The sequence below is a fragment of the Carlito syrichta genome, unplaced genomic scaffold (genome assembly GCF_000164805.1).
Source record: "Carlito syrichta isolate Samal-C Ts95f unplaced genomic scaffold, Tarsius_syrichta-2.0.1 Scaffold90604, whole genome shotgun sequence".
Lineage (NCBI taxonomy): Eukaryota > Metazoa > Chordata > Mammalia > Primates > Tarsiidae > Carlito > Carlito syrichta.
The window spans coordinates 60,816-88,595 of NW_007034700.1; the positions used below are offsets into that span (position 1 = coordinate 60,816).

The 27,780-nt window shown below is 40.0% G+C and overlaps 1 protein-coding gene across 9 annotated transcripts in view; it reads left to right on the top strand.

Moving 5' to 3' along the window:
- SCN8A (sodium voltage-gated channel alpha subunit 8) overlaps positions 1–27,780 on the top strand; it is a 115,508-nt gene that overhangs the window by 55,467 nt on the left and 32,261 nt on the right. For all 9 annotated transcript variants that reach the window (XM_008058608.2, XM_008058600.2, XM_021712551.1 and 6 more), the window contains 6 exons: positions 4,463–4,595; positions 10,150–10,388; positions 19,957–20,130; positions 22,752–23,108; positions 26,229–26,699; positions 27,202–27,319. In XM_008058608.2, the coding sequence (XP_008056799.1) occupies positions 4,463–4,595; positions 10,150–10,388; positions 19,957–20,130; positions 22,752–23,108; positions 26,229–26,699; positions 27,202–27,319 (1,492 nt within the window). The remainder of the gene's footprint in view (positions 1–4,462; positions 4,596–10,149; positions 10,389–19,956; positions 20,131–22,751; positions 23,109–26,228; positions 26,700–27,201; positions 27,320–27,780) is intronic.

The window sequence follows — 27,780 nt, forward strand, 5'->3', positions numbered from 1 at the left end:
TAAATTTATATTAATTCTTGAAATTAGGTAGTATGTGCCCTATGAACAAAAAATATTTTTAAGATAATGAAAGTGTTCCAAGAGATTATTTTGCAATTCTTGATCTTTTTATTTATTTATTTATTTTTATTTATTTATTTTTAAACATATTTTTTATCATAAAATTGTGGGGTACAGTTAAGGGTTAATTCTTGATCTTTTTAAAAGATTATTTTCCTATTCTAGAGCCTTTGTATGTACTTATAAATTTTAAAATCGTCTTGTCAATATCTTCCAGAAAGCCTAGAATTTTGATAGAGATTTCACTAACTCTTATCATACTCAATTTGGAGAAAGTGAACATCTTAATTATAGTGAGTCTTACAGTCTACGAATGTAGTACTGTTCATCATTATCTAGATCTTCTATTCTTCTACCTCAGCCTTCTTAAGAGGTCTTCTTTTAAGTTTCTTTTGAGTTGTATGGTTTGTAGTGAGGAACTGGCACATCTTTCATTAGGTTTATTTCTTAGTATTTGATACTGTCATAAATTTGATACTTTTTTGTACTGTCATATAATTTTTAAATTTTTTATTTTTCAAGTATGTTGCCAAAGTATAGAAATACAGTTGATTTGTGTATATCGACCCTGCATCCTATGACCTTCATAAATGAACCTATTGGTTCTATTAGGGTTGGAGGTTTTGGGGGGAAATTCCATAGGATTTTCTATATACACAATAATTTCTGTGAGTATAGCAACTGCAATCTTTATGCCTTTTATTTAGTTTACTTTATTACACTATCTAGAGATACAAAATTGAAAAGAAGTAATGAAAACATATCCTCTCTTTCCAATATTAGAGGAAAATAATGTAACGTTTCACCAAGAAATATGAGGTTATCTGTAGATTTTTATAGATGTCTTTTATCAGATTGAAACTGCTACATTCTGTTTGTGGTTTGCTGAGAGATTTTATCATGCAGAGGTGTAGGATTTTGTTAAATTTTGTTTTTCTGCATCTGTGATAAATGACATTAACTTTTTGTCCTAATGTTAAACTAACCTTGCTTTCCTGGGATAAACTCTGTTGTTGGTCATAATGCATTATCATATATATATCTGAGTTCTCTTTGCTTATTTTGTTAAGATTTTACATCTCTGTTTATAAGAAAAACTGGTCTCTAATTTTTTTGGTAACGTTTTTGTCAGGTTTAGTATCAGGGCTATGTTAGTTTTATAAAACAAGTTGAGAAATGTTCCTTTATCCTCTGTTTTCTGGAAGAATTTGTGTAAGGTTGGTTTTATTTCTTCCTTAAATTTTTGATGGAATTCACTTGTAGAGCTATCTAGACATGGAGTTTTCTTGGTGGTGAGGTTTTTTTTTAATTACAATTTTTTAAGTTAATATGGGCTGTTAAGATTTTCTATTTCTTCTTGTGTCAGTTTTAACAAGTTGTATTTTGATAAATTTGTCCATTTCATCTAAGTTGAAATGGCATGAAGCTGTTCACAGCATATCCTTATTATCTTAATAATGTCTAGAATTTGTAGTAGTGTTCCCTTTTTCATTCCTGAACATGATAATTTGTATTTTCTCTGTTTTTCTTGATCATTCTTACTAGAGGAGTTATAATGTTATTAATTTTTTTAACAAACCAACATTTTACTTTTTTATTGTCTCTTGTTTGTTTATTTATTATTTCATTCATTTCCACTTTATTTTTACTTTTTCCTTTCATCTACTTATCTAGAATTTAATTTGATCATTTTCTAGCTTCTAATGGTAGAAGTGTAACACATTAATTTTTGCATCTTTAACTTTCTAATATAAGAATTTAAAGCTATACAGTTTCTTCTAGCCATTGGTTTACCTGCATCACACAAATCTTGATGTATTGTGTTTCCATTATGATTTAGATAAATTGTTCTATACTTTCCCTTATGATTTCTCTTTTTATGGACTCTTAGAAGTCTATTGTTTAATTTACAAATATGTGGGGATTTTTCTGAGTATCTTATTATTACCACAAGACTTTTTGATAGAACCATTTATTTGGATCTATGCTAGAAAATCATTCTTAAGGAAAGATAACAATGAATTTCTCTTTTTGTCTTCTAGAATTCCCTAAGAATGGACTTTGAAATTTTTTGTTCTTAGTGTCTTCTTTCTTTCTTTTTTGAAATTAAGATGTATTCTATGATAAAGAAGTTATGGAGTAAATTTTACTGTTGTAAAAGTTGCCTCTGCATATTTCTGCCTTGGTTTACTTTCATTTTCTATAAATAACAATTATTTTGTCTTAATATTAAATTTGGGAGTGAATTTTTCTTTAATTTATGTGGATTTTTTTAACCCAACTGAAGAATTATTTTCGCAGCCGGGCTCAGTGGCTCAGCCTGTAATTCCGCGCCTTGGGAGGCTGAGGTGAGTGGATTGCCTGAGCCCTCGGGTTTGAGAACCGCCTGGGCAACTTGGCGAGACCTCATCTCTACAATAAATCAAAAAAATTAGTCGGGCGTGGTGGCGTGTGCCTGTAGTTCCAGCTACTTGGTAGGGTGAAGTGGAAGGATTGCCAGAGCCCAGCAGGTCGAGGCTGCGGGGGCTGGGAGCGGCCACTGCACTCCAGTCTGGGCGACAGAGTGAGACTCCAACTCAAAAAAAAAAAAAGAATTATTTTCACTTTCAAATAAGGATGATCAAGTGATAATCTAATGATTTGACTAGATCTTTTAGACTATTTTCATTCATTTTGGTTTTTTTGATTAATGTTATTAAAGTCTGAAGAATTTATATCTTGTTATAGTTAGCAAATCCAGAAAACAATAAGATACACTTAGTACTGAAACCTTATTAAATGCAATTTTATATTCCTTGATGTGGCAGCTGGCCCATCAGGTCTTATAGCAACTGGGAGGTCAGTGTTATAAAAATTATCTACCATGATCCGTAGATCAATAGAAGGCAGATCTGTGAAAATCTAGGATCAATGCAATGACAGAAATAAGTGTCTATTGTATGGAGTCATTCTTTGTTCATTTTTAGATGATTGTAAATTTTTAAATTTAGTAGTTTAATCTACTTTATTAAGTGTCATGAGTATAATAGACCTAATGAGAGAATGAGTTACAAATTCTTCTTATATATGCAGATGCTGTACAGTAAGGCAGCCAGGCATTCCCAAGAAAATCGGTTATTTTTTCATTCCATTTTTTTCTGTATCTTGCCAAACAAATGAAACTCTAAGGTGAACCAAATGCCTGAATTAGTGAAGCAGTCTGATAAAATACCTTTGTTTTTTTTTTTTGGTGACGAGGTCTTACTATGTTGCTCAATCTGGTCTCTAGCTCCTGGACTCAAGCAGTCCTTCTGCCTCAACCTCCCAAGTAGCTAGGACTATAGATTGATGAAACACTTTGATAAGAGAAATCTTGTAAATTGCTGGGAACTTTCTTCTGTTTAGTCTTTAAAATCTAAACATTTGTATAAGAACAGAAGGACTTTTTTATGTAGCTCTCCAGAGGGAATTATTTTCTGTTCAAAACAGGGTCATTCTGGTCATTCTGATCAGATATATACTTCTCTAGCCTCATACAAACATGTCTCTTCCTTGTTCTCTGAGGGATTTGAGTTTAATTGATCTTAATTTTCTCTGCCCTCTTGCCTTCACCATCTTAGAAGAAGAAGCCAAGTTTACATGGCTTCTTCTTACAAGTGACATTTTACAGTGTAGAGCATGGTAACTAGAAAGCTAGATTTTCACATGTAATAACAATCTGATGATTTTTTGCCATTTTTATTTGGTTGGGAATTTGAACATTACAGATTAATTCATAAAATTGTAAAAGGGCAAGATAAATATATGCGATGCAATGTATTTAATTAAGACAGTAAATTCTTACTGCACTTCCTTACAGTGGCTTGGAGGCAATTTGGAGTAGAACTTCCGCTTGCTAGCATTCAGCAAGGCCCAAGTTTTAGGCATTTGGAAGGAGAAGTTCATTAGAGTAATGATGCTCCCACCCAGGGAAAAAACAGCATCTATAATATTCAGTGTGATCAGGGACTTGACCTTAATGAAATTTCAGATATAAGTGAATTTAACTCATTTTATCTTATGGACCAATTCCAGCCAAATGCTGTGAATAAGAGATTAGGACAGGAAAACTCAAGCTCTACTTCTGGTGTCAGTGCCCCTAGGGGATCTGGTCTTTCTACTCTATGCTTAGAATTAACCAGGTAAGGTATTTGGGTCCTAGCCAGATTCTTGGGTTCATTCTTGCACAAACTTAAGTGACTTGGTCTTTTCATCTACAGAACTGAGGATGATTCATGGCCAATTTGTTTCATTCTACTTCTTCAAGTGAATAGGACTATAGGGTCAAAGTTGAAAAACGTAATGAAGATCACACTCTGGACTATATATCTTAAGACCCAGTAAATTTAAAAGACTTTACTCACCCTTTTTTTATTTTTTTTAGGCTACAACTGAGGTGGAAATTAAGAAGAAAGGCCCTGGATCTCTTTTAGTTTCTATGGACCAACTGGCATCCTATGGACGAAAGGACAGAATCAACAGTATAATGAGTGTTGTGACAAACACACTAGTAGAAGGTATGTGCCCTCTGATATTAGTCCAAGCTACTGAGATAGAAAATGTAGTGTGCATGGTAAATATAACTCCTATTCCTTGTGCTGAGTTTTGCAAAAACTGTCTCTGAACTTTAGGAATAGAGCCTACTGGTTATGGAAATAAGCATCACAGATTCTCACAAATTTACATGGAGAGTCTGCTGCCCTTCTTATACACAGATAGGGGAGAAGCATGAAGGAGCATCATGGGTGGGCTGGAGGATCCCAAGAAGCCACTGTCATCATCATCGCGAACAGCCAGTAGGGGTCTTGTAAGACATGAAGGAACGAGGTGAAGACTGCAAAGATGTAAAATGGTGGAATCCCCTCATGGCTTCTACTCCAAAACATAACTTCCTCTTTTCCTTTTTGGTTTTCCCTGAAGGAAGAATGTGCAGTGCGTTTTGATTACACCTAGTTCTGTCTCTCTTCAAACACCCCCACATATCCATAAATATATTTGATGTGTGACTAGGTAAGCTTCTTACTTTGGGCACTCCATGCCACAGGGAAAGAGCAACCACTGTTGAATCATAGCACGACTATGTTGCTGTCAGTGCCTGAAGTCTCTGTATTGGTTAATTTCTCCATGACACAACCTGGCATGCTGAGGAATATCTGAAGATTTTCTGTTAGACCACAGTCCCACTAGCAAATATTGGCTTTCTTTCCAGTTGTGGTCTATATTCCAGGCTCCTCTTGCTTTCTTTGGAGGTAAATTTCGTGGCAGATCTTCTCTCACAAGATTCTACTGACTCTGCATGTATCTTCATTTGATTTATGTTGAATTAGCTATGTTGTCCTGTTATAGAACTAGACTATTCTTAAGGCCTCAAATTGCTATTCTTCAGAGATCAGACATCCAGGCTAAACTATCAATAACCAGAGTCTCTGAGAGAGGGAAACTCAAAATTATCCAGGTATCCAGGTAATTTTTTTTAGTCATTTAAGTCCAATATCACTTATGCTCTGTTTGTGGGGGGGGGGTCACAGTGGTGAGAGAATCCCTAGAAAGGAACTTCCTGAGGGTGGTAATTTCCCCATTTATATGCAAGGAGTTAGACCATACCTAGACTAATCTTGAGAATGTATTGAGTAAAAAGAATATTGAATTAACTGCTTCCAACTGCCCCACTACCTCTATTCATTCCTTTTTTCTTAATTACCATTGAGGTTATTGTCTGATAGAACATACTTAAGCTTTGTAGCACATACTTTGAGATTGCAGGTAATACCTACAGATTGTAAGTATTCCAAGCTAAGAAACACCAGCTTAAGAATTTAGGCTAATTTTATTATTCACTTGGAGACCAAGACAGGATTTCTCTCAGTATCTGTAGCAGTTGAGAAACTACCAACAGGTACATTTTATTATTGGCAGAGCCATAAGAACAGGAGAATTGTCATTACAGTGCAACAATTATTTATTGATTACCACAGTGGCTTAGCACAGGGTCTGGCAAAAGTAGATGCTCAAACAAGGTTTGCCAAGCTGACTTCTGCTGTGCAGGGAATGGTGTGAGTGCTGGGCTGCTAAGCTCTACCCCAACACTTCCATCCTCTTACTGAGTTGGATACAAATCATTGGGGCATTTTAAAATCCTTTTTCTTCCTCTTCTTCCTGCCCTCTTTCTCTTTCTTTCCTGCTATACTCATTCTCCATCCTCCACCCTCCACCCTCCACTCACTACTCACTGTCACACACATTAATGTAAGGGAGCCTATGGGATTGAGAGACAGCTGTGATTGTATTCCTGCGCAGGAAGCCATAGCAGTGCTTTGTCCTTTTCCCAAGTCATGATGTTCACATAGCCCACATGTGTCCTGCGTTTCCTGCTCAGGAATTCCTACTCTCACCTCTCCTTGTGTTTGTATTTGACTCCCTTGTTAAAGCTGATGGGACAGGACTGCTGTAAGCAAAGAGCAATGAATGGCTGCATCTGAGTAATGTAAGAGGGAACAACAGGTCCTTGCCTCTTTAGCCACCATCCCTCTGTATTCATGCTGCTGCATCAAAAACCAGCATTGAATGAGAGTTGTTCCTGCCTCCCAGACTTTCACTTAGGAAACTCTGACATCATTTTCATCCAGAGTTTAATATTATTCTTTAAAGTCAAAGAAACAGGCTCCTACCTATCTAATGACTTAGAAACCACGGTGGAGAATTCCAGAATCCTATCAATAATGAGAAAACCTTGTGTTCTCTGCCTCACCTCATCCTGTTGTAAACATGCTCATCAGGATCCCATAAATTCAGCAGAGTTCACCACTAGCAGAGCCATGCGCTTTGGGGTTTTTTCCAGAGGACTTGACGTGGCGTGTAGGCAAAGAGCAGTGTAGTCTCCCTTCTCGAAACAGTAAAGCTGGGGGAGAAGGAGGTAGCTGGTGAAGTCAGGAAGGGGAAGTAGCGAGGGTGCTTGACGTTATTGAGTCTCTGGCAAAAGAATTTCAAACTCCCCTAAAGTTAACTGGCCCTCGCTGTTGCCACCACTCTGTATTTATTCTTTTATTCAACCTACCATTATCCAGGGCCGGTATAATCGCCTAGCTGGTATCTGCTTTATCCCGTGTGGCTGTAAGCCTGGTGAGGGTGGGGGCTCTTGGTCAGGGTATTCCCAGTGCCTAGCACACTGTAAGTGCTTACAGGTTGTTGAAGTGAATTGAGAGAAGCCCTTGCCTTCAGAAACCTCATGGTCTACCAAAGCCACTGTCTTGGTGGGATCATGAGGTGCTCTCTGAAAACAGTTCCCTGTATCCCTGAGGTTGAGACCTGTCGTAACCTCCTGAGCATGTCCAGAAGCAAAGTAAGGGAAACCTCTCGACCTTTGGATATCTCACCCCCCCTCACATGTTAACACTTTCCCTAGACTGAATTCTTAACCATTCCACCTGTTAACGCATTCCCTAGACCAAATTCTTACATGTGGAACCTGTAACAGGGTGCAGAGCTGTAAGTCACTTTATAAACCTTGTTATTTGCCGAAGGATCTTTTCTAGCTCCTGAAGCTCCACATTGTATTACTTCTTGTGAGAGTGAAAAGATTATCCTAAGGATCTTCCCTTCTCAGTAAACATGGATAAGAGACATCAGTATCCCTGGAGGAATCTTCTTGATGCCCCATAGGGTAGGAAAACCCCTCTCTGCTTTGCTTTCTGGCAAGATTCAAAACCTAGTTCATTGTGAAACATTACAATTGTGTCAGCTGTCAGAAATGTGAACAGTCACTGCTTCAACCTCCACATGTCAGTGAGCAGCAGACGTTTGGAGAAGGGAGGTGATAAAAAAAGGAACGGAACTAAATTTCCAAATATGTACTATAAGAATTTATGGAAATAAGAGAACCTTTTCATTTTCTTTTTTGAGGGAGAAACTATATTTGCCTTAGGAAGGGAGAGAGTTCTATGAGGAAGAAGCCAAAGCAAATTTTCTTCACAGACTTCCTTTCCCACGCAGGCTCCCACGTGGCGTTTACTGTGGCCCTTAACTCTGAAAAACCAAGGCAACCATTTTCTTAGCAACCAGAGAGCCAATCAGAAACCCAACTAAAACCACCCCATCTAAAATAAAGCCATCACCACCCAACTGATTGGAAAAGGCAAAGCACACTAAGGCAGCCATCTTGGTTTGGGTGAAATATTGGGGAACTTTTTAAAAGTCCCTACATTGATTTGATTTTTGTCAGCAGAATTGGGCAGAGGGAGGGCAACTGTTATAGCCAACCCTGTAAAATCAATACCTCGCTTCTAAGGATTCTCGTTCTGACAGATTTGTAAAGTTATGCCTCTTAAAAAGCTTCCTCTTAGATCAACATCCTTGGAATTTTGTAATCCTGTTATATTTCATGGTTTTTGAGGGGAGAGCTTTGTTACCTAGGGCTTCATGCCTAGATTGTTGTATCTGCTAGCTGAGTGGCTCTCTGCCTTTGATATTTAATCATCCTTTTTAATTTTCGCTTTGCAAATGACCTTAGAGATCATCTGTCTAGTCCAGTGATTTTTTTCAGCCTTTTTATGAGAGTCCTAGAATTCTGGGGGAGTTCCTCAGGGAAGAAAAAACTCTGTTGTACTGGACTCCATGCTCCTATTCCTGTTTCAACTAGGGCATTTTCTAGTTTACTTTATGTATTGGGGGGTCACATGAAATTTTGTGTGAAAAAAAAGGTTCTACTTCTAAAAGAAACAGAGAAGATAAGGCAAAAGAAGAGAAGGAAAAAGCAAAGACAACCTAGGGAAGGAAAGAGGAAGAAACTACAAAAAGAAGTAAAGGATGAGAGAAAGAATGGACAAAAGGACAAGAAAGGAGAAAGGAAGAAAGAAAATGAGGAAAGAAAGGGGAAAGGAATGTGACTGATCTTCCTAACCTAGCTGTAGGTTACAGACTCACTGAAGGTAGACAGTGAGTTGTATTTCTTTGAGAACATAATAGTTGTATTTCACGTGATGATTTGACGGATGATACTGATTCTGCTGATGAAGATAATAATAATAGCAATTACTTCTAGCACTTACTATATGCTAGGGTATTCTGAGATACTTTATATATGATATAGATCATTTAATTATCACAGCAAATCAAAGAAACTTGCTCATGGTCTCACAGTTAGCAAATGTCTGGGCTGATATTTGAACCCAAATATGTCTGTGTTTTTGACAGCTTTTCTGATAATAATTTAATAATGCAATGTATAATACTTAGCACTTATTGAGGACTTACCTTGTGCCAGGTACAGTGCTCACTGCTTTACGCCATCATCTTATTTTATCCTTTGGGTTTTGATTTGTTTTGGGGGGATTTTTTCTGGTTTTTTGAGTCTGAGTCTCACTCTGTTGCCCAGGCTGGAGTGCAGTAGTATGATCATAACTCACCACAGCTTCGACCTCCTGGGCTTAGGCGTCTCTTCCACCTCCGCCTCCAAGTTGTTGGGACTACAGGTGCAATGTCTGGCTCATTTTAAAATTTTTTTTGTAGAAACAACGTCTCACTACATTGCCCAGGCTGGTCTTGAACTCCTGGATTCAAGCAGTCCTCCCTTTTCAGCCTCCCAAAGTGCTGAAATGACATGTGTGAGCCACTGTACCTGACTCATTTTATCTTTAATCAAATTCATATAACCTCATGAAATGTGATTACAGGACTCCTTTAGTCCTATAACCTATAAATTAGGTGCCCTATTTTACAGCTGAGGCAAAGAAATCAGTTACTTTGCCTGAGATCACACAACTTGTACACATTGAAGCCAGAGTCAGGCCTGAGAGACCAAGCTCTTAACCACCACGCTCTACCCTCATAACTGATGATTTGAGTTTTATTTATAGCTAGGTCATTATTAACAGGGCAGCGACTTTTTCTGATCATATTTTCTCTCTACCTTACAGAGAAGGAAAACTGAGGGAAACACTTAGGAACATCAGTACTCAAGCAACCTTTGTTCTCACAGCAGTAGCAGTGATACTGACTGACCTGTGAGGATTAGTAGTGTGTCCCCTTTGTTTCTTGTTGGACTGAGGGGCCATCTTTGTTCTTTACTTACTGCAGAATTGGAAGAGTCTCAGAGAAAGTGCCCACCATGCTGGTATAAATTTGCCAACACTTTCCTCATCTGGGAGTGTCACCCTTACTGGATAAAACTGAAAGAGATTGTGAACTTGATAGTTATGGACCCTTTCGTGGACTTGGCCATCACCATCTGCATTGTCCTGAATACACTGTTTATGGCAATGGAGCACCATCCTATGACGCCACAATTTGAACATGTCTTGGCTGTAGGAAATCTGGTAAGATGGAGCACTGTCTCCTGATATGATGATTTGAATGTATTTTGCCGATAGGACATCTTTTTCTGGTACTGAAAGCTGGAGTTTAGTTGAAAAGAAATAACAGTTAATTGGAAGACAAATGCCTCCACATATGCTGCAGCACAGTACTACTGCTTGCTGTTGTGATCCCTTAGCTGTTTCCTCCTGCAGAACTTTGCAGACGTCATTTAGGAGCTGTTGGCAGAAAACCAGCCACAGTGACAGAATGGGAGGCATGGTACAGTGAGGTGGTTTCAGCAGCCTGAGCCAGGGGCTCCTTGATTTCTTTCTTGTTCTGTTTCTCACATTGATTTCTGCATCTCTGTAGTAGATCACCTCCCCTTTCGCCTTAAGTGACAGCCACCCAAATAAGGGAGCTCTTTTAGTGCAATGAACATAATTATAAATTTGTCTACACTGTCAGGTCTCAGTTATCCAAATGGAGACCGTTTATGGGAAATTTTAAATTCTAGGCTGTTTTCCCTACAGTTGAACTTCTGGGCCATCATCCAGTTTCTGCCATTAGTTGATCTGTACCAAATTTATTTTAATGTTAGCTTAAGTCATCTATTTCACTTACTATATTATTTAAAGTTAAGGCCGTTGTCTTTAAACATAGATTACACTGACATTCTGAAGCCAAGTAGCTGTGATTTAAGGATTATCTGTTTACTTTTTTGCTACAAAAGTCAGGAGTTGATTGAATTTTGATAGAGTTAACAGCTAGTTGGAAAGAATTCTCTAGGTCACCTGGGCTTCATAATTCCCTAGGATTGCACCACAGGCACATTCAAATCTAGCTGTTACCACTAACCCTTTGCACTCAGAGACAGCTCACAGATCACCTACCAACAACTCAATCACACTTTTTTATGAATAGTGAAAAGCGAATCACCTCATTTTAAATAGTATAGCATTGGAACCACTTATTTTATTGTAATGAAGTCTGGCTTATAATGAAATTTTGGACATTGAGGAACTTATATATGACAAAAAATCAGAATTTTATATCTGATATTTTTCTAAAGTGTAGTAACATTTGAAGTAGTCACTGACATGTATTGCAGCTTCATTGATACATGCTGTGCAATAGTAATTTGTTTGACATCTTTCACCTGGTGCTTTTCTATTCGAGCAGACAGTGCAGTCTCGTTTTTTTCCTCCCACTAGTAATATGTAATTTATTGTCCAGTCTGTGCACCACTGTGAAAGCACTTCACACATTCTCTTTCTGTGTAATGCCAGCTGATTTTTTTAAACATATATCTCAGTATATATTCTCTCTCTTTATTTGCTTTTTCATACAATTTGAATGGAAAACTTCAAGAAACATATATTTTGAAAAATGTGCGGTGACATTAGTTTGTCCTGTATAATCACCAGCAATCTCTTTATGTCCCAGACATCCTAGTGGTTTGCCAGATTTATCATGTCCCCTAGGAGGGGACATCCAAGTGCAAATAATTAATTTGAGCATGATCTTTGCCCAGCGTTTCTTGGCGCACTCCTCTCTTGTATAAGCTCTCTCCCTCTTTCCCTCCCGACCTCCCTTCTTCTCTCTCTCTCACACAGAGTTTCAGCCTTAAGTCCTACTGATACACTATTAAAGCATTATAATGTTTTCACTTCTTGTTCTGAAACTACCTGGGAAAGGGATTCTTTTTCTCGTTAAGCTTTGTAGCCTATTGTGATCCCTGGTACACATCAAGGTGATTCTGTGGTCTTTTCAGTGTCCTTGTCTAGGGTTATTGACGTGCTCTGGACTCACTGCTGCGATGTAAACCCTTGGGGGCAGCCCAATGAAATACCTGTAGTCTTGAAACACCTGTAGTCTTGAAACAGGACACCCCTACAGGCTGTCCAAGAAATCTGCTGACTGCCTCTAGAAGGTGACTGCAGATGAGCACACAGTGTGACTGACTGACTGACATGGAACTTTGACCATCAAGCAGAATTTTAAGCCAATCCTCATTATCATATAGGCATAAGCTTTATTTTAGTAGCCAAGAGTTAAATAACAAGAAATGCAACTTGATAATTTTCATAATGATGGTGGTGGTGTTTTCCCTGTAGAGTTTTATGTGGTTTTTAAAGTCTTTACTTTTCCTTGCTTTTTACAGAATTTACAGATCCTTGATTTCCAAGGGATTTTGAGAAGCCTTTTCACCTACCTCCAGCAGAACTCCCCTCAGACCAGGCTAGCAAATAATACTATTTTTCCCTTCCTTACAAATCTACAGAGATTTAGGGTGACACCACAATTAGAGTTGTGAGCATTCAGAAGACTTTACTCAGAACTATAAGTAAAGAAAGAGGAGTGAAAATTGGCAGCTAATATTCAGGGACTCCATGAAACAAGTCAACCCAAAACCAAGCTCTAAAATAAGAAAGCACTGATGGCAAGAGATTTCAAGTGGCAAGTAAATGTACAATTAGCAATGGGGATGAAGAGTAGTAAATGGTTCAGTATACTTTGGACTCGATATGAAGGTGAAGGGAAAGAAATCAAGAATGGTGCCTAGATTTGGGGGTTTAGTAACTGAGGGGAGAATGGAAATGACTGTAAAGGAACAAGTTTGATGTTTAAAATCAAGAGCTCAGCCAGGCTCCGTGGCTCAGCCTGTAATCCCAGCACTTTGGGAGGCTGAGGCAAGTGGATTGCCTGAGTTCACGGGTTTGAGACCCACCTGGGCAACTTGGCAAGACCCTGTCTCTACAATAAATCAAAAGTTAGCCGAGTGTGGTAGCACGCGCCTGTAGTTCTGGCTACTTGGAAGGCTGAGGCGGAAGGATCACCAGAGCCCAGCAGGTCAAGGCTGCGGTGGCCGGGAGCGTGCCACGGTATTCCAGCCTGGGTGACAGAGTGAGACTCCAACTCAAAAGAATAAAAAATAAAATAAAACCAGGAGCTCTATTTTGGCCATATTAAGTGTTTATTCATTGAGTGAAGATGCTAAATAAGGAAGTTGGATATGTGCTGCACTTCAGGGAAACTTACATTATGAGTGTTTTCTGGACAATACCAGAATCTCAAAGATAAGTCTGCTGTCAATCCACATAAGTACTAAGTTTGACAGAACATGGAAGAAGATTTGGGTTTTGGTTCCTGTTAGATATGATGCACCCTTAAATAAGTCACTGATTTCTGTCCAGAAATGTGTTGCATCTGTTAAGTTAGGATAATATCATGTATCAGTGTTTGGGAGGATAAAATGAGAACCTATACAGAAGTTTTGGGAATAGTTTAAAGTACCTTATAAATCTTAGGAACTGTACTGGTAAAATTTTCAAAGGCTTAGAGATTTCAACAGAGCCTTTGACTGAACCTGAGAATAAGAGGATGGAAAAAAATGAGATTGACTAACTTGTAAAATAAGATATGACCTTGTCTTATGGTGAAATGCAAGGCTTTTCCCATAGCCCCGACAGTGAATTATCCATAGACCTACAGATAGATGTTTTTGAGGGAAGATGAGAACAGTCTTTTACAAATTGATGATCCCTGCCCATATCACCCATCTGAAATAGGAGGGACCTTACAGATAATTCAGTCCCAAACCCATGTTTTATAGAGGAAATTGAAACCCTGGGAAGCTATGTGACATTCAGCCTTTGCATTATGTAGTGCATACACACAATGGTTCTGTTCTTGCTTTTTTTGCAACCACAATAAGTTTATGAGGTGATTTTTTTTTTTCAAAACGATTTGAATCCTGCAGAGAAGTTTCAAGTCCAGAGAAGTCAAGTCCAGTATACAGCTACTAGGAAGACTGAGGTGGAAGGACTGCCAGAGCCCAGCCTCGACCTGCTGGGCTCAGGTAGTCCTTCCACCTCAGCTTTCCTAGTAGCTGTAGCTACAGTTGTGCACCACTACCACACCCAGCTAATTTTTTTATTTATTGTAGAGATGAGGTCTCACCAAGTTGCCCAAGCTGGTCTCGGACCCTTGGGCTCAGGCAATCCTCTCGCCTCTGCCTCCCAAAGTGCTGGAATTACAGGCATGAGCCACCACATCCGGCTAGCTGTCATCTCTCTTTAATCTTCTTCAACCTGAAGGCATTCCTCAGCCTTTCCTTCACTTTCATGATCTTGACAGTGAAGACTATAAGCCACTTATTTTGTTGAATTTCCTCAGTTTGGGCTTATCTGATGCTTTCTTATGACTACATGCAGGTTATGCATTTTGGTAGAAATGTCAGACAAGTGAGGCTGTCTTTTTATTATGTCTCTGAATTGGCACACAGCTTCCATTTGTCTCATTACTGGTGATGTTCACTTGATCACTTGGTTAAGGAAGTGTCTGATAGCCTTCTCATCTGTCAAGTTGCCCTTTCTTCATTTGTAGTAAGTCCTCACTTGACGTTGCCGATAGGTTCTCGGAAACTGTGACTTTAAGCCAAAGATGGATTGTATGCCAAAGGAACTTAACCTTTGTTTGTATCAATTAACCTATGGCAAAATTGGTTTCATTATACAGTATAATAAATGATATTAACATATATCATTTAGCTTAAAGTCACAGTTTCCAAGAATCTATGGAAGACGCTAAAGTGAGGACTTACTGTATATTTAAAAAGTATTTGTGAGGGACACACTTTGGGACTATCTAAATTTTCTGTTCATTTAACTTCTGATCTATTCCTTTATTTATATCAGTATGGATTCATGGTTTTTAATTTTATCCAAGTTATAATCCATTACTATCATTTACATTTGTGTCTAAACTATCCTGATTTGGCCAGTAAGAGACCCTCCAAGCTGGCTTCTGTGTCTTTTTGACATGTCCTCATCACTTCCTTGTTCTCTGATACCACAAGATATTCCAGGCTAATTTTGCATTTTTCCTGCCCTTGGACTAGAATCAACCATTTCTCAGAAAGCCCAGATTCTTTTAGTGGAAAATGTGTCTAGAAGTCAAGATCTAGGCTGAGAGCAGTGGCTCATGCCTGTAGTACCAGTGTTTTGGGAGGTGGAAGTGGGAAGAAGGCTTGAGACTAGGAGTTTGAGACCAGCTTGGGCAACATAGCAAAACCCTATCTCTAAAAAAAGTTAGGAAAAAAAATAGCCAGTCGTGGTGGCATGCACATTATATTCCCAGCTACTTAGGAGGCTGAGGCAGGAGGATTACTTGAACCCAGGAGGTCAAGACTGCAGTGAGCTAGGATTTTACCACCACACATGAGATTTGGGTGAGAGAGTGAGGCGTTGTCTCTGAAAATGCAAGCAAACAAACAAAAAAAGATTTGGGATATAGGTATGCGTACTGTCTTTTTTTTTTTTTTGGCAGTCTTACTATGTTGCCTAGGCTATGCTCAAGCAGTCCTCTCACCTCGGCTTCCCATAGTGCTGAGAATACAGGTATGAGCCACCATGCCCAACCTGCATGCAGCCCTCTAAGGACAGGACTGTCTGTTTATATCCTACTAACTGTATATGGGGGGGACCAAAAAAACCCCAAAATTTATTTATAAAAAACTGTGTACTTATTCTTACATGTTGAAACTTCAGTCACTTTCAAAGTACCCTTTATTTGATGCAATCACCTATCGAGACACTTTTTCCACTGCTCAAAACAGTTTTTGAGCTTGTCAATTTTGATGCATTTTAGTGCTTCTGCTGTTTTTTGCTTCAACTCTTCCACATTGACAAGACATTGCTCTTTGAGGACATTTTTCACTGGGGAAACAAAAAAAAGCCACGGGGGTAAGATTGGCTGAATAGGGAGGGTGGGACATGGGGTCATGCCATTTTTGGTCAAAAACTGCCGAACTGGTCAGTGCAGTGTGGGCAAGTTGTTCATGTAAATCACCCATCATGAAATGGGCAAATGTGTTGAAAGAATCTCCAAAAAAAATTAACTGAAGCCGAATGCAGCCTCTCACAACAATGCTAGCTTGTACACTGCTGCTGGTGGGTTCCTGAAACACTTGCCTAATGGGGGAATCCTATACTACAAAAAATAATTTCAGTGTTTTTTGGGGTCTCCCCAGTATATACACCATGGGTACACTGGACAAAGGAACAATTCACATCCTGGGCAGGACGAAGCAGGACAGGTTGAGATTTCATCACACTACTCAGAGTAGCATGTAATTTAAAACTTATGAATTGTTTATTTCTAGAATTTTTCATTTAATATTTTCAGACCATAGTTGACCATAGGTAACTGAAACCACAGAAAGTAAAACCACAGATAAGGGGAGACTATTGAAATTGGAAAAGGAAAGCCTTCATGCTTCCTGAGATGGTCTTAGGGACCCCAGTGATCCTTGACTACAGTTTGAGAACTGCTGCATAAGAACATAAATTCTGAGATGAATATTTAATGACATTTGCAAGAGTGACACTGTCTTAGTCATGTTGCTATAACAGAATACCATAGACTGGGTAATTTATAATGGACAGAAATTTATATGGCTTACAGTTCTGGAGGCTGGGAAGGACAAAAGCGTGGTGCCAGTGCCTGGTGAAGGCCTTCCTACAGTGTCATCCCATGATGGAATGTGGAAGACCAACAGAAGGCATGAGCAAGAGAGCAAGAGGGTGAACTGGCTTTTAACAAAACCCCTTCTTGAGACAACCAACCCACTCCCATAACTTATTAATCCACTCATGGGGGCAGAGCCCTCATGAATTAATCACCTCTTATTAGGCTCCACCTCCCAACACTGTTACATTGGGGGTGAAGTTTCTAACACATGAACTTTGGGGGACACTGTCAAATGATAGCAGACACTTACTTACATTTGTTGATGCACTGCTTATAATTTTTTCCTTTTCTCCTTATTGAGAAGCATATCACTGCAAACAGGAGTAGCATCATAGGGATAACTATGATATAAACCTACTCTTCTCAATTTTTTTTCCTTTTAATCTTTTTATTTTATAGGTGTGGGGTACAATTCAGGGATTGGTATACAAATGTAATTATGCAGGTACCCTTGTTGATGAGATGTGTCCCCCTCTTCTCAATTTTTAAATGAATAATTTCTTCATACAACTGAGGAATTAACTAATTTATTAATTGAATTAAGTAATAATTCAATTTTAGAATTATTGCATCTTCAATTTAGAAAAATAGGGAGCTGACTGGGTGCAGTGGCTCATGCCTGTAATCCCAGCACTTTGGGAGGTGGAGGCAGGAGGGTTGCTTGAGCCTAGGGGTTCAAGATTAGCCTGGGCAACTTGGTGAGACCTCACTTCACCAAGTTACACATCTCAACTGATGACAGTACACCATGTGTGGCAGCAACGTGGTGGCTGACCTCTGTCACAGATAATTCCAGGTCCCTGGGGCCATTCATCCGGGTGACAACTGTGTCATTACTGATTTTCTTTAGGAATTGAGTTCCTACAGTAGAGATATTCCATGGGCAGTCAGCCAGTGCTTATTACTGAGCACTCCCTGTGTGTTTACCAGGAAATAATGGGATAACATGTTGAGTCTTTTCTTAGAGTATGTTAGACTGGTTAACATTTCTGGGTGGAGAAAACTGTGATGGGTCTACGCTAAGGGGGAAACGTGTCAGGAATTGATGCACTGTCCCCCCTTCCCTGAACTCACTCAGAGGGATGTTCCATCTGTAGATGTTTGTACTATGAGCTTTAATGATGCCTAACTGAATATCTTTAGGGATTTTGGGGGGGAGTTTTAAAATATCGCTTATTTAGAAAGTAAATTGGAGGGAGAGAGAGAGAGAAAGAAGGGGCTCACTTCTGCAATGGAGGGGAGGGGCCAAAGCTTAAGAAAACATGGCCTGGCCATAGCTCAGCAAGGCAGTGGCCTGGCAGTGGTGTGATTTTTTTTTTCAATTTTTTGAATTATTGCATCTTCAATTTAGGAAAATGGGGAACTGACCAGGTGCAGTGGCTCACGCCTGTAATCCCAGTACTTTAGGAGGTGGAAGTGAGAGGATTGCCTGAGCCTAGGGGTTCGAGGCTAGCCTAGGCAACTTGGTGAGACCTCATCTCTTAAAAAAAAGAAAAAAGAAAGAAAAGCAAAGTGGGGAACTATAGAAAAGTGTGTGGACACCAAAAACATATAGCCCATTTCTCCATTGGAATGTATTTCAATCATCACTCTGTTCTGTTATTGCTATTCGTTAATTCAGTATATAAACAACATCTATAACTTAGCATTTTTTACTATTTTAAATTCTGTCCTCAGACTGTATCTTTAAAGTTTTCCTTAAACTCCCTTCATATGTAAACTTGGTAAACAGATGGTCACAGGTACTAATTTACTATGACATTTAAAAATCTATTGTGAAAAAAAACCTCTCCTCTAAAAATATATATTTAGAAGAGTCTGATGTTATGTGGTTAGCCTAAAATGAGGGTATTGGTCTTGTCAAAACTGGCATTCATGGGGTTTGACTTTCATACAGCACAGTACCTTTCTAAGACCTAGAGACAGAAGGCATTAGGGAGCACAGGTGCTCAGCCAGACGGAAAAGTGAGAGCAGGTAACAAAGGGAGGAAGTCATTCTTGAACACAGTAAGCTAAAACACTTAGACATCATTGATTACCATGTTGAAAAATGAAAAGGAAGCACCAAAGACTCCAACAATAACAACTTCTTTGAAGACATTTCACCCAATAGAATTTTATACAGACAATAGAAATGGGAGTTAGGAAGACTGTAGCAACATGGATAGAGTCATGGCAAGTGAAAGATAAGACCCAAGATATTATGTATTCTATGATTTTCCAACTCTATCAAAATATATGTGCATTTTAAAAAACAGAAAGAATACATAAAAATGATAACTGTATGCAGCGTGATAAGATTGTGGATATTTTGCAAACTTTTGGCGTTATTCTATTACTTCCATGATTTAAAATAAGAAACAACACATCTAGATTTGATAAGGCACATAATGTCAAATTAGGCATAATACTGTATTCTAATTATAACATGTGAATTATCTTTTTTTAAGTAGACATCCCAAGTATATACATTAAAATGACTGCTGACCCTTTTTTTTTTAATCGGAGTCTCACTCTGTCACCCATGCTGGAGTACAGTGGCATGCTCACAGCCACACTTGCATCGACCTGCTGGGCTTAGGCGATCCTTCCACCTTAGCCTTTCAAGTAGCCAGATCTACAGGTGTGCGCTACCACACCCAGCTAATTTTTTGATTTATTGTAGAGATGAGGTCTCACCAAGTTGCCCAGGCTGTTCTCAAACCCATGGCCTCAGGCAATCCCCTCACCTCGGCTGCCCAGAGTGCTGAGATTACAGGCTTGAGCCACTGCACCCGGCCCAAAATGTGTTTTTTAACTACACCCTTGAACAGTGTGAATGGAGTGGCTCTGGCAACAAAGATGGGAACATTGAGGCTGGGGACTACATTAAAGAGGAAGATGCGATGCTCCTGCATCGTGTGGGTTGTCCATGGGATATCCAGGTGTTGATGTCCTCAGGTGCAGCATTTAACGAAAGTTGGCTCTTGAGGCTTCTTGGACATGTTGTATTGAGAGATAATGATAAAGGCATTCTCTGTTATTTCTCTTTCTCGCCCCCTGCATCCCTCTCTGTAGGTTTTCACTGGAATTTTCACAGCGGAAATGTTCCTGAAGCTCATAGCCATGGATCCCTACTATTATTTCCAAGAAGGTTGGAACATTTTTGACGGATTTATTGTCTCCCTCAGTTTAATGGAACTGGGTCTAGCAGACGTGGAGGGGCTTTCGGTGCTGCGATCTTTCCGATTGGTATTCCACATTTCTCCAATTTTTAAAAATATTTCCTATCTTGCAGCTACTAGAAAGAATTTTGCATAAGTTAATTTGATGGTTAAAAAAGAAATCCTTAGCTGTGTTTTACTCCCGATTCTAGTTTATGTCATTTCACTTACTGAAATATTAAAAACTTTTCCCAAATACCTAATATAGAAATTAATTTTTTAAATCAGTAATCAAACAGAAATCAATTTTAGAAAGTTCCTCAGAAAATAATACTTAATCTAAATGATGAAGGTAAGGGACTCCCAAGGACCATTCTTAGTTCTAATTTGGGTCTGCTGGTGGATCTATTTTATTTTTTTCTGTGCATCTCCCTGAAGTGGCAAGAATTTCTTAATGTTCAAAGATGGCTTTCTTCGTTTCTTATATCCTGGTGTCCACTTCCAGAAAATGAGAAATAAATTTTTTTTAATACAGATGGTCCCAACTTAGAGTGGTTCAACTCACAATTTTTGAGCTTTACAGTGGTGTGAAAACAATACCATATTCAGTAGAAGCTGTACATTTAGTATCTATGCAGCCATTCTGTTTTTTTCACTTTCAGTATGGTATTCAATAAATTACACGAGATGTTCAGCACTTCATTATAAAATAGGCTGTGTGTTAGGTGATTTTGCCCAGCTGTAGGCTAGTGTGAGTGTTCAGAGCACATTTGATGTAGGTTCTGCGATGTTCGATAGTTTACAGGTATTAAATGCATTTTTTTTTTTTAGTTGGAGTCTCACTCTGTCACCCAGACTGGAGTGCAGTGGCATGCTCCCGGCCACCGTAGCCTCAACCTGCTGGGCTCTGGCGATCCTTCCGTCTCAGCCTTCCAAGTAGCCAGAACTACAGGCATGCGCTACCACGCCTGGCTGGTTTTTGATTTATTGTAGAGACGAGGTCTCGCCAAGTTGCCCAGGCGGTTCTCAAACCCGCGGACTCAGGCAACCCTCTCGCCTTGGCCTCCCAAATTGCCGGGATTACAGGCTGAGCCACCGAGCCCGGCCTAAATGCATTTTTTACTTACGATATTTTCAACTTAGTGATGGGTTTGCTAGGACACAACCCCCTCATAAGTCAAGGAGCATCTGCATTATACTAAAATGAGCTGTTGAACATTGATTTTATTTTCCATATCGTTAGCTAAGAAGGCGCTTTTATTAATGTGTTTGAAGAAGTTAATGTTTAGATTGCTAAAGTGACTCTGAAAGAATAGTGATGGTATCTTTAAAACAACTGCCCATAAACATAGGCATAAGTGATGTCCTTATTAAGCCTTGAGGAACTGAGTTACCTTGGAGGTATGCCACTCAGACATACGTCACTGCTGCTTCCCTGGTATTAGAACTGGCTTAAGTTTTTCTCTCCCTACTGGGAAGGTAGCTAGGCACCTGCAGCTGAAAAGATCTAAGGTTTTTTATCTTTTTTTCTTCCCACTGGGATAGTCAGCAGTTCTAAGAAAAAGAATTGGAATAGAGTGAAACTATTTGTAAAACAGAGATTTTACTCAGTCTAAGTCACAAAAAACATTTACCAAATTTCTGAAACCTCTGTTTACTGCTCTTTGATTAGAATCCAGCCCACAGTAGACTTTCTGGGAATAGATCTTATTATCTAGATGACCAAAGAAAGATTTGAGAGATAGAAACCTTGCAACTAATATTCTTAATAAATTAAAAGCCAGCCAGGGAAAAAAATACGAGTGACCCAGATATACACACAGAGCAACAACCTGATAAATCTTGAACTCTCAGATAAGACTGAAATTTTTCATTGAAAAAAAAAGTTCAAATCAAGGCTATTGCCTTCTACCAAATTCCTGTTATATTGTATGTTCTATTTGTTAACTTGCAACATCTGATTATGATCTCATTGTTATAATTCCATTGTCCAAGCTGCCATGACATTTATACATTGTAATTCTCAGGCTGTTAGCAAAGACCTTGTAATCATTTATTACAGAATGTAGAAATTTCATGATTGACAGAAAACAAAAGTTCGGTTTTCTGAATCAATAACAGTTCAGGCTTTTCTCAGATGACCGAGGTATGCGGAACGACCTCTGTTTGGGAGTTGTCCTTTTCCACCCAGTTATTCTGAACATACCACAGAGTTTCTTGTAAGCCATTGATTATTTACTGGCAAGCAAGGGACATATGTAGAATTTTTTAATGTTTGCTTTTTTAAGGAGACAGATGATTTTTTTTCTCTGACCTTGTCACTCTGATCCTTTGGTTTCCTACAAATCATGTTTTCTTGACTTATCCCTTGAGAAATCAAGGGAAAAATCTGTAGGAAAGGGATACATTCATATGTGAGTTTTTAAAAAGCAGACTGTCTTGGTCTAATACAAGGGACTAAGGCAATACTCTTGGTTCCTAGGCCTAAATTTTTCACTTACTGTGAAGTTAATCAGTTTTCCCTTATCTGTGCCTCAGTTTCTTTCCATTTAGCCTGAGACACTGTTAGAAAGTCCTGGGAATTTCCCAAAGGTGCTCAATAAATTTAATCAGATTTTGCTACTTTTATTTGTTTTTATTTTAGTCATGTGATGAGAAAGTGGATTGAGTATCATTTGTTTTTTATTTGGATTTTCTTTTTCCGCTTAGCTCCGAGTCTTCAAATTGGCCAAATCCTGGCCCACCCTGAACATGCTGATCAAGATTATTGGAAATTCAGTGGGTGCCCTTGGCAACCTGACCCTGGTGCTGGCCATTATTGTCTTCATCTTTGCCGTGGTGGGGATGCAGCTCTTTGGAAAAAGCTACAAAGAGTGTGTCTGCAAGATCAACCAGGACTGTGAACTCCCTCGCTGGCACATGCATGACTTTTTCCATTCCTTCCTCATTGTCTTTCGAGTGTTGTGCGGGGAGTGGATTGAGACCATGTGGGACTGCATGGAGGTGGCAGGCCAGGCCATGTGCCTCATTGTCTTTATGATGGTCATGGTCATTGGCAACCTGGTGGTTAGTACTAATTTGTAGATGTTTTTGTTCTTTGCCCTGAACCTCCTGCCCTCAGCCCAGAAGCCTGATCTGCTTAGTCCTCCACTGCCTTCCACGATTGTTAATGTTTATTCTTTCTTGGCCCAGGAACCCTAGGGTACAAGTGAAGGAGAGGAGACTGGTACTTACAAAGTGCCTACTTAGTCATGTCACCCCTCCCCCAACACGTCAACCCTTTTCATAGTTAAGAAAACAACTTAGCAAAATTGACTTTTTCAAAGTCACATAGCTGGTAAATATCAGAGCTTATATTGGACCCTAGACTTCAAAGTCATTGGTCTTTCTGCTGCAGAAAGCTTCCTTTTTCTAAACCAGGATTTCTCAACCTTGACACATTGACATCTTAGGCTAGATAATTCTTTGTTGTGGACTGTCCTGTGCATCATAGGATTTAGCAGCATCCCAGCCTTCTAACCAATAGATGCCAGTAGCATCCCCCAAATTGTGACAACCAAAAATGTCCCCAGACACTGTTGAATGTCCCCTGGGGGCAAAATTGCCCTTATTGAGAAGCACTGATCTAAACCATCTTAGGGTTTTATTTAATTTGTGTAAATGGCAAATCACTTTCTTGCTTTACTCTGATCTGTCTACCTGCTCTCTTCTGCCTCTGTGTATAGAAGCATCACCAACAGATTTTAACACCTTGTTTCTCAAAGTGTGATTTGAGGACTAGCAGCAATAAGATCACTTGAGAGCGTGTTAGAAATGCAGGTGCCAACTGAGCTGCGAAATCAGAATCTGTATTTTTTTTTTTAAGTTGGAGTCTCAACTCCAACTTTGTTGCCTCTACACTCTGTTAGAGTGCAGAGGCACGCTGCAGCCTCAACCTGCTGGGCTCAGGCGATCCTTCTGCCTCAGCCTTCCAAGTAGCTGGAACTACAGATGTGTGCCACCACACCCGGCTAATTTTTATGATTTGCTGTAGAGACGAGGTCTCACCAAGTTGCCCAGGCTGGTCTCAAACTCCCAGGCTCAGGCAATCCTCTTGCCTCGGCCTCCCAAAATGCTGGGATTACAGGCTGAGCCACCATGCCTGGCCTAAGAATCTGTACTTTTAACAAGACCTCCAGGTGATTCACATGTACACTAAAGTTTGAGAAACAGCAATCTTCAGATCAGGCCCCAGGCAAGTATAGAGCAAGGAGAGCTGGAAGAAAGCAAGTTGATACAGTCCCCTAGGAGCTCATCCACATTATTTCTCATCCCGTTTCTGCCACAGAGAAGTGTGTCAGTAGGAGGTTCCTACTCACCAGCCTCTGAACCTGCTGCAGCTACCCTGTTCTTTTATTTGACCTCCAAAAATAGTTGCAGTAATGTTTCTTTAATCCTCCTGTTCTCCATTCCTGGCCACCTTTCCCTCATCCCAGTCCCTCTAGTTTTCCATTCTTTCAGAATATAGCTGCTTCCTGATATGTGGTGTGACCAGCGTCTCCAAGCCCTGGCCTCACCACCCTTTCTCCACTCTACTCTTCTCAGTTGTCTCAAGGACATCTCCCCCTGGCTGACTGTCTCCAGATAACTGAGCACATGACAAAAATTAACTGTTCTTTCAACCGCCTGATGACACTTTCCAGGTTCCCCTGCTCAGTCCCTCTGCCCATCTAGTTCCTAGGAACTGTAACTTGGGAGTCTTTTCTGTCTCTTTTCACTCCCAGCAAATATCTGATGTATCTTAAATACATCTTTCTTCACACATTTTTTTCATGGTATTTCTGTACATAAATCTTTCTTTGTAGTATCTAAGATATGCCCCTTCTTTACATTTCTGTAATTCATCTAGTATTTATAAAAGTGTAATCTCAATACCACCTGCATCATAATTATCCAGGTTTTACGCATTAAAAATGGCCAGGTCCCAGACCTTACACCAAATCTACCAAGTCAGACTCTTTTTCAGGGTAGGCTAAGGAAATACGTATTTTTAACAAACATCCACACCTCCCACCCCCTGAGATTCTTATGCATGCACAGATTTGGGATTTCTATAGCCTAATCCAGCCCCTTATCAACTCATGCATGCAACAGCCTCCTAACTTTTACCCTCACCCTCTGTATGTAGCTATAGGAATGACTTTTTCAAATATCTACCATCTGTAACTCCTTTATTGAAGAACTGATGGTGGATCTAATTAAATAAAGTTCAGATCCTTCAGCCTGGCCTTGAAAGCCCTTTCCAACTTACCCCATTTTACCAGCCACGTTCCTTTTTAATTCTACAAATGGTCCGGATAACCCGAATACCTATAGTTCATTGACTGTTTCCACCCTCTCACTCTGCACATACTGTTATCTCCACCTAAAATGTATGCCTTACTCTTCTTCCGAAGTATGACAAAGTAAGGACCAAGTGTAAATCAAGAAGTGAGCACCTCTCCCACTTCTCAAAAGTAAGTCTTAATAAAAATAAATTAATTAATGTGAGTGTTCAATGTAGTAAATAGGAAATTAAAAATAAAGCTTGTATCAATGACAACATCTGGCTATACCACAGAACACAAAAGTCACCATCACTGTCTTGCTAAAGCTATTTTATTTTTATAAATGTTAAGAAAACAAAGAAAATTTGTTCTTAAAATAGGATGGCATGAAGGTGTATTTCAGTTCTACCTTCTTGACTCGTATGGAAGTATGGCTCTCCGAGCTTAACTTTCTTCTGACATGGGTCTTCTGAGGTATCTACTGGCTCATGAGTATATGGCAATTGTGCACTCTTTTTGACCCTCCCCAATAATGCATATCCACCTTTTTGTTTTTATTTTTGGGGAACTTTCTTCCAAAATGAAAACAGCCTTTGCTTTTTCTGATTATAAGAGAATATATTTTTTGGCACATGTATGTAAAACTATAAAAGAACCAAGTAAAGAGGTGCTAAACTCCTTGTATTACATCCAAAACCAAACAAAATTCCCACCTGGTGACATGATCATTTAAAATACTATGTGGACCAAGCACAACACAACAGAACCTCTTTGAGTCTGTCACAGTCTGTTGGCTTCCAGTTTGCAACCACTAGTTCATGGACAACTTTCCCTAATACCATTCTACATGGATTCCTTTTTTCCAATGTTACTGGCGTAGGTGCTGAACCTGTTTCTGGCCTTGTTGCTGAGCTCCTTCAGTGCAGACAACCTGGCAGCGACAGACGATGATGGGGAGATGAACAACCTCCAGATCTCAGTCATCCGGATCAAGAAGGGCGTAGCCTGGACCAAACTGAAAGTGCACGCCTTCATGCAGACCCACTTCAAGCAACGCGAGGCTGATGAGGTGAAGCCTCTAGATGAGTTGTATGAAAAGAAGGCCAACTGCATTGCCAACCACACTGGTGCAGATATCCACCGGAATGGCGACTTCCAGAAGAATGGCAATGGCACGACCAGCGGCATTGGCAGCAGCGTGGAGAAGTACATCATTGACGAGGATCACATGTCCTTCATCAACAATCCCAACCTGACTGTGCGGGTGCCTATTGCTGTAGGCGAGTCTGACTTTGAGAACCTCAACACAGAGGACGTTAGCAGCGAGTCGGATCCTGAGGGCAGCAAAGATGTAAGATCTCAGCCTAGAAACCAGTCTTGGTCAATGTGAGAGCAAACAGGGCTCCGTCAGCCCTGGGGATTGGTTCCGCTGTGGGCTTGGTAGATTCTAGAGTAGCCAATTCACTTGGACAACTGATCCCACCCTCAGTATCCCTCTGGGCCTTTCCTAGATGACTCCTCAGATAGCCATGGGCCTAGCTCTGTCACTTCCAGATCATCTGGATCAGAGGCTAGAATAAACCCTCAAGTACTTCCCTGACATTAATCTGAGCTATCGCCCTGAAATCAATCCGTAGCCACATTTGGGTCACTGTCTTCTGGGTTTTGTGGTCATACTGATTCCTGACAAGTTGTGAGGCCCTATGGTTATGGGTCAGCCCATCATGAGTTGTAACAAGGATAGTAGAGAGGAGTTAGAGTTGGTGCGTCATCCCCACCAGAGGCAGAGTGTCCTGCGTGGAGCAGGCATGTTGCTGCAGATGTGCTTGATCTCTCTTTTCCTGTGTATCTAGAAACTGGATGACACCAGCTCCTCTGAGGGAAGCACCATCGATATCAAGCCAGAAGTAGAAGAAGTCCCTGTGGAGCAGCCTGAGGAATACTTGGATCCAGATGCCTGCTTCACAGAAGGTGAAAGGCAGCAAGGAGGGATTGGGCATGTGACACTCACACCGCACACAGACACATTTCTGCCAGGGTTAGTGGCTGGGTGAGGGGATAGCTCAGTGGCTATCTTCAGGAACTTTACCCTACCTTTTTTGTTTGTTTGTTTGCTCGTTTGAGTTGGGAGTCTAACTCTGTCGCCCAGGCTGGAGTGCAGTGGCACGATCACGGCTCATCACAGCTTTAGCCTCCTAGGCTCAGATGATCCTTCCACCTCAGTCTCCTGAGTACCTGGGACTACAGGCGTACCAACACACCCAACTAATTTTTTGTAAGGGTGATATCTCGCTATATTGCCCAGACTGGTCTCAAACTGCTGGGTTCAAGCAGCCCTCCTGCCTCAGCCTCCCAAAGTGCAGGAGTTACAGGCATCAGCCACTGGGCCCAGCCTACCCACCCCACCATTTTGAAGGAAGTTATGTTGTTTT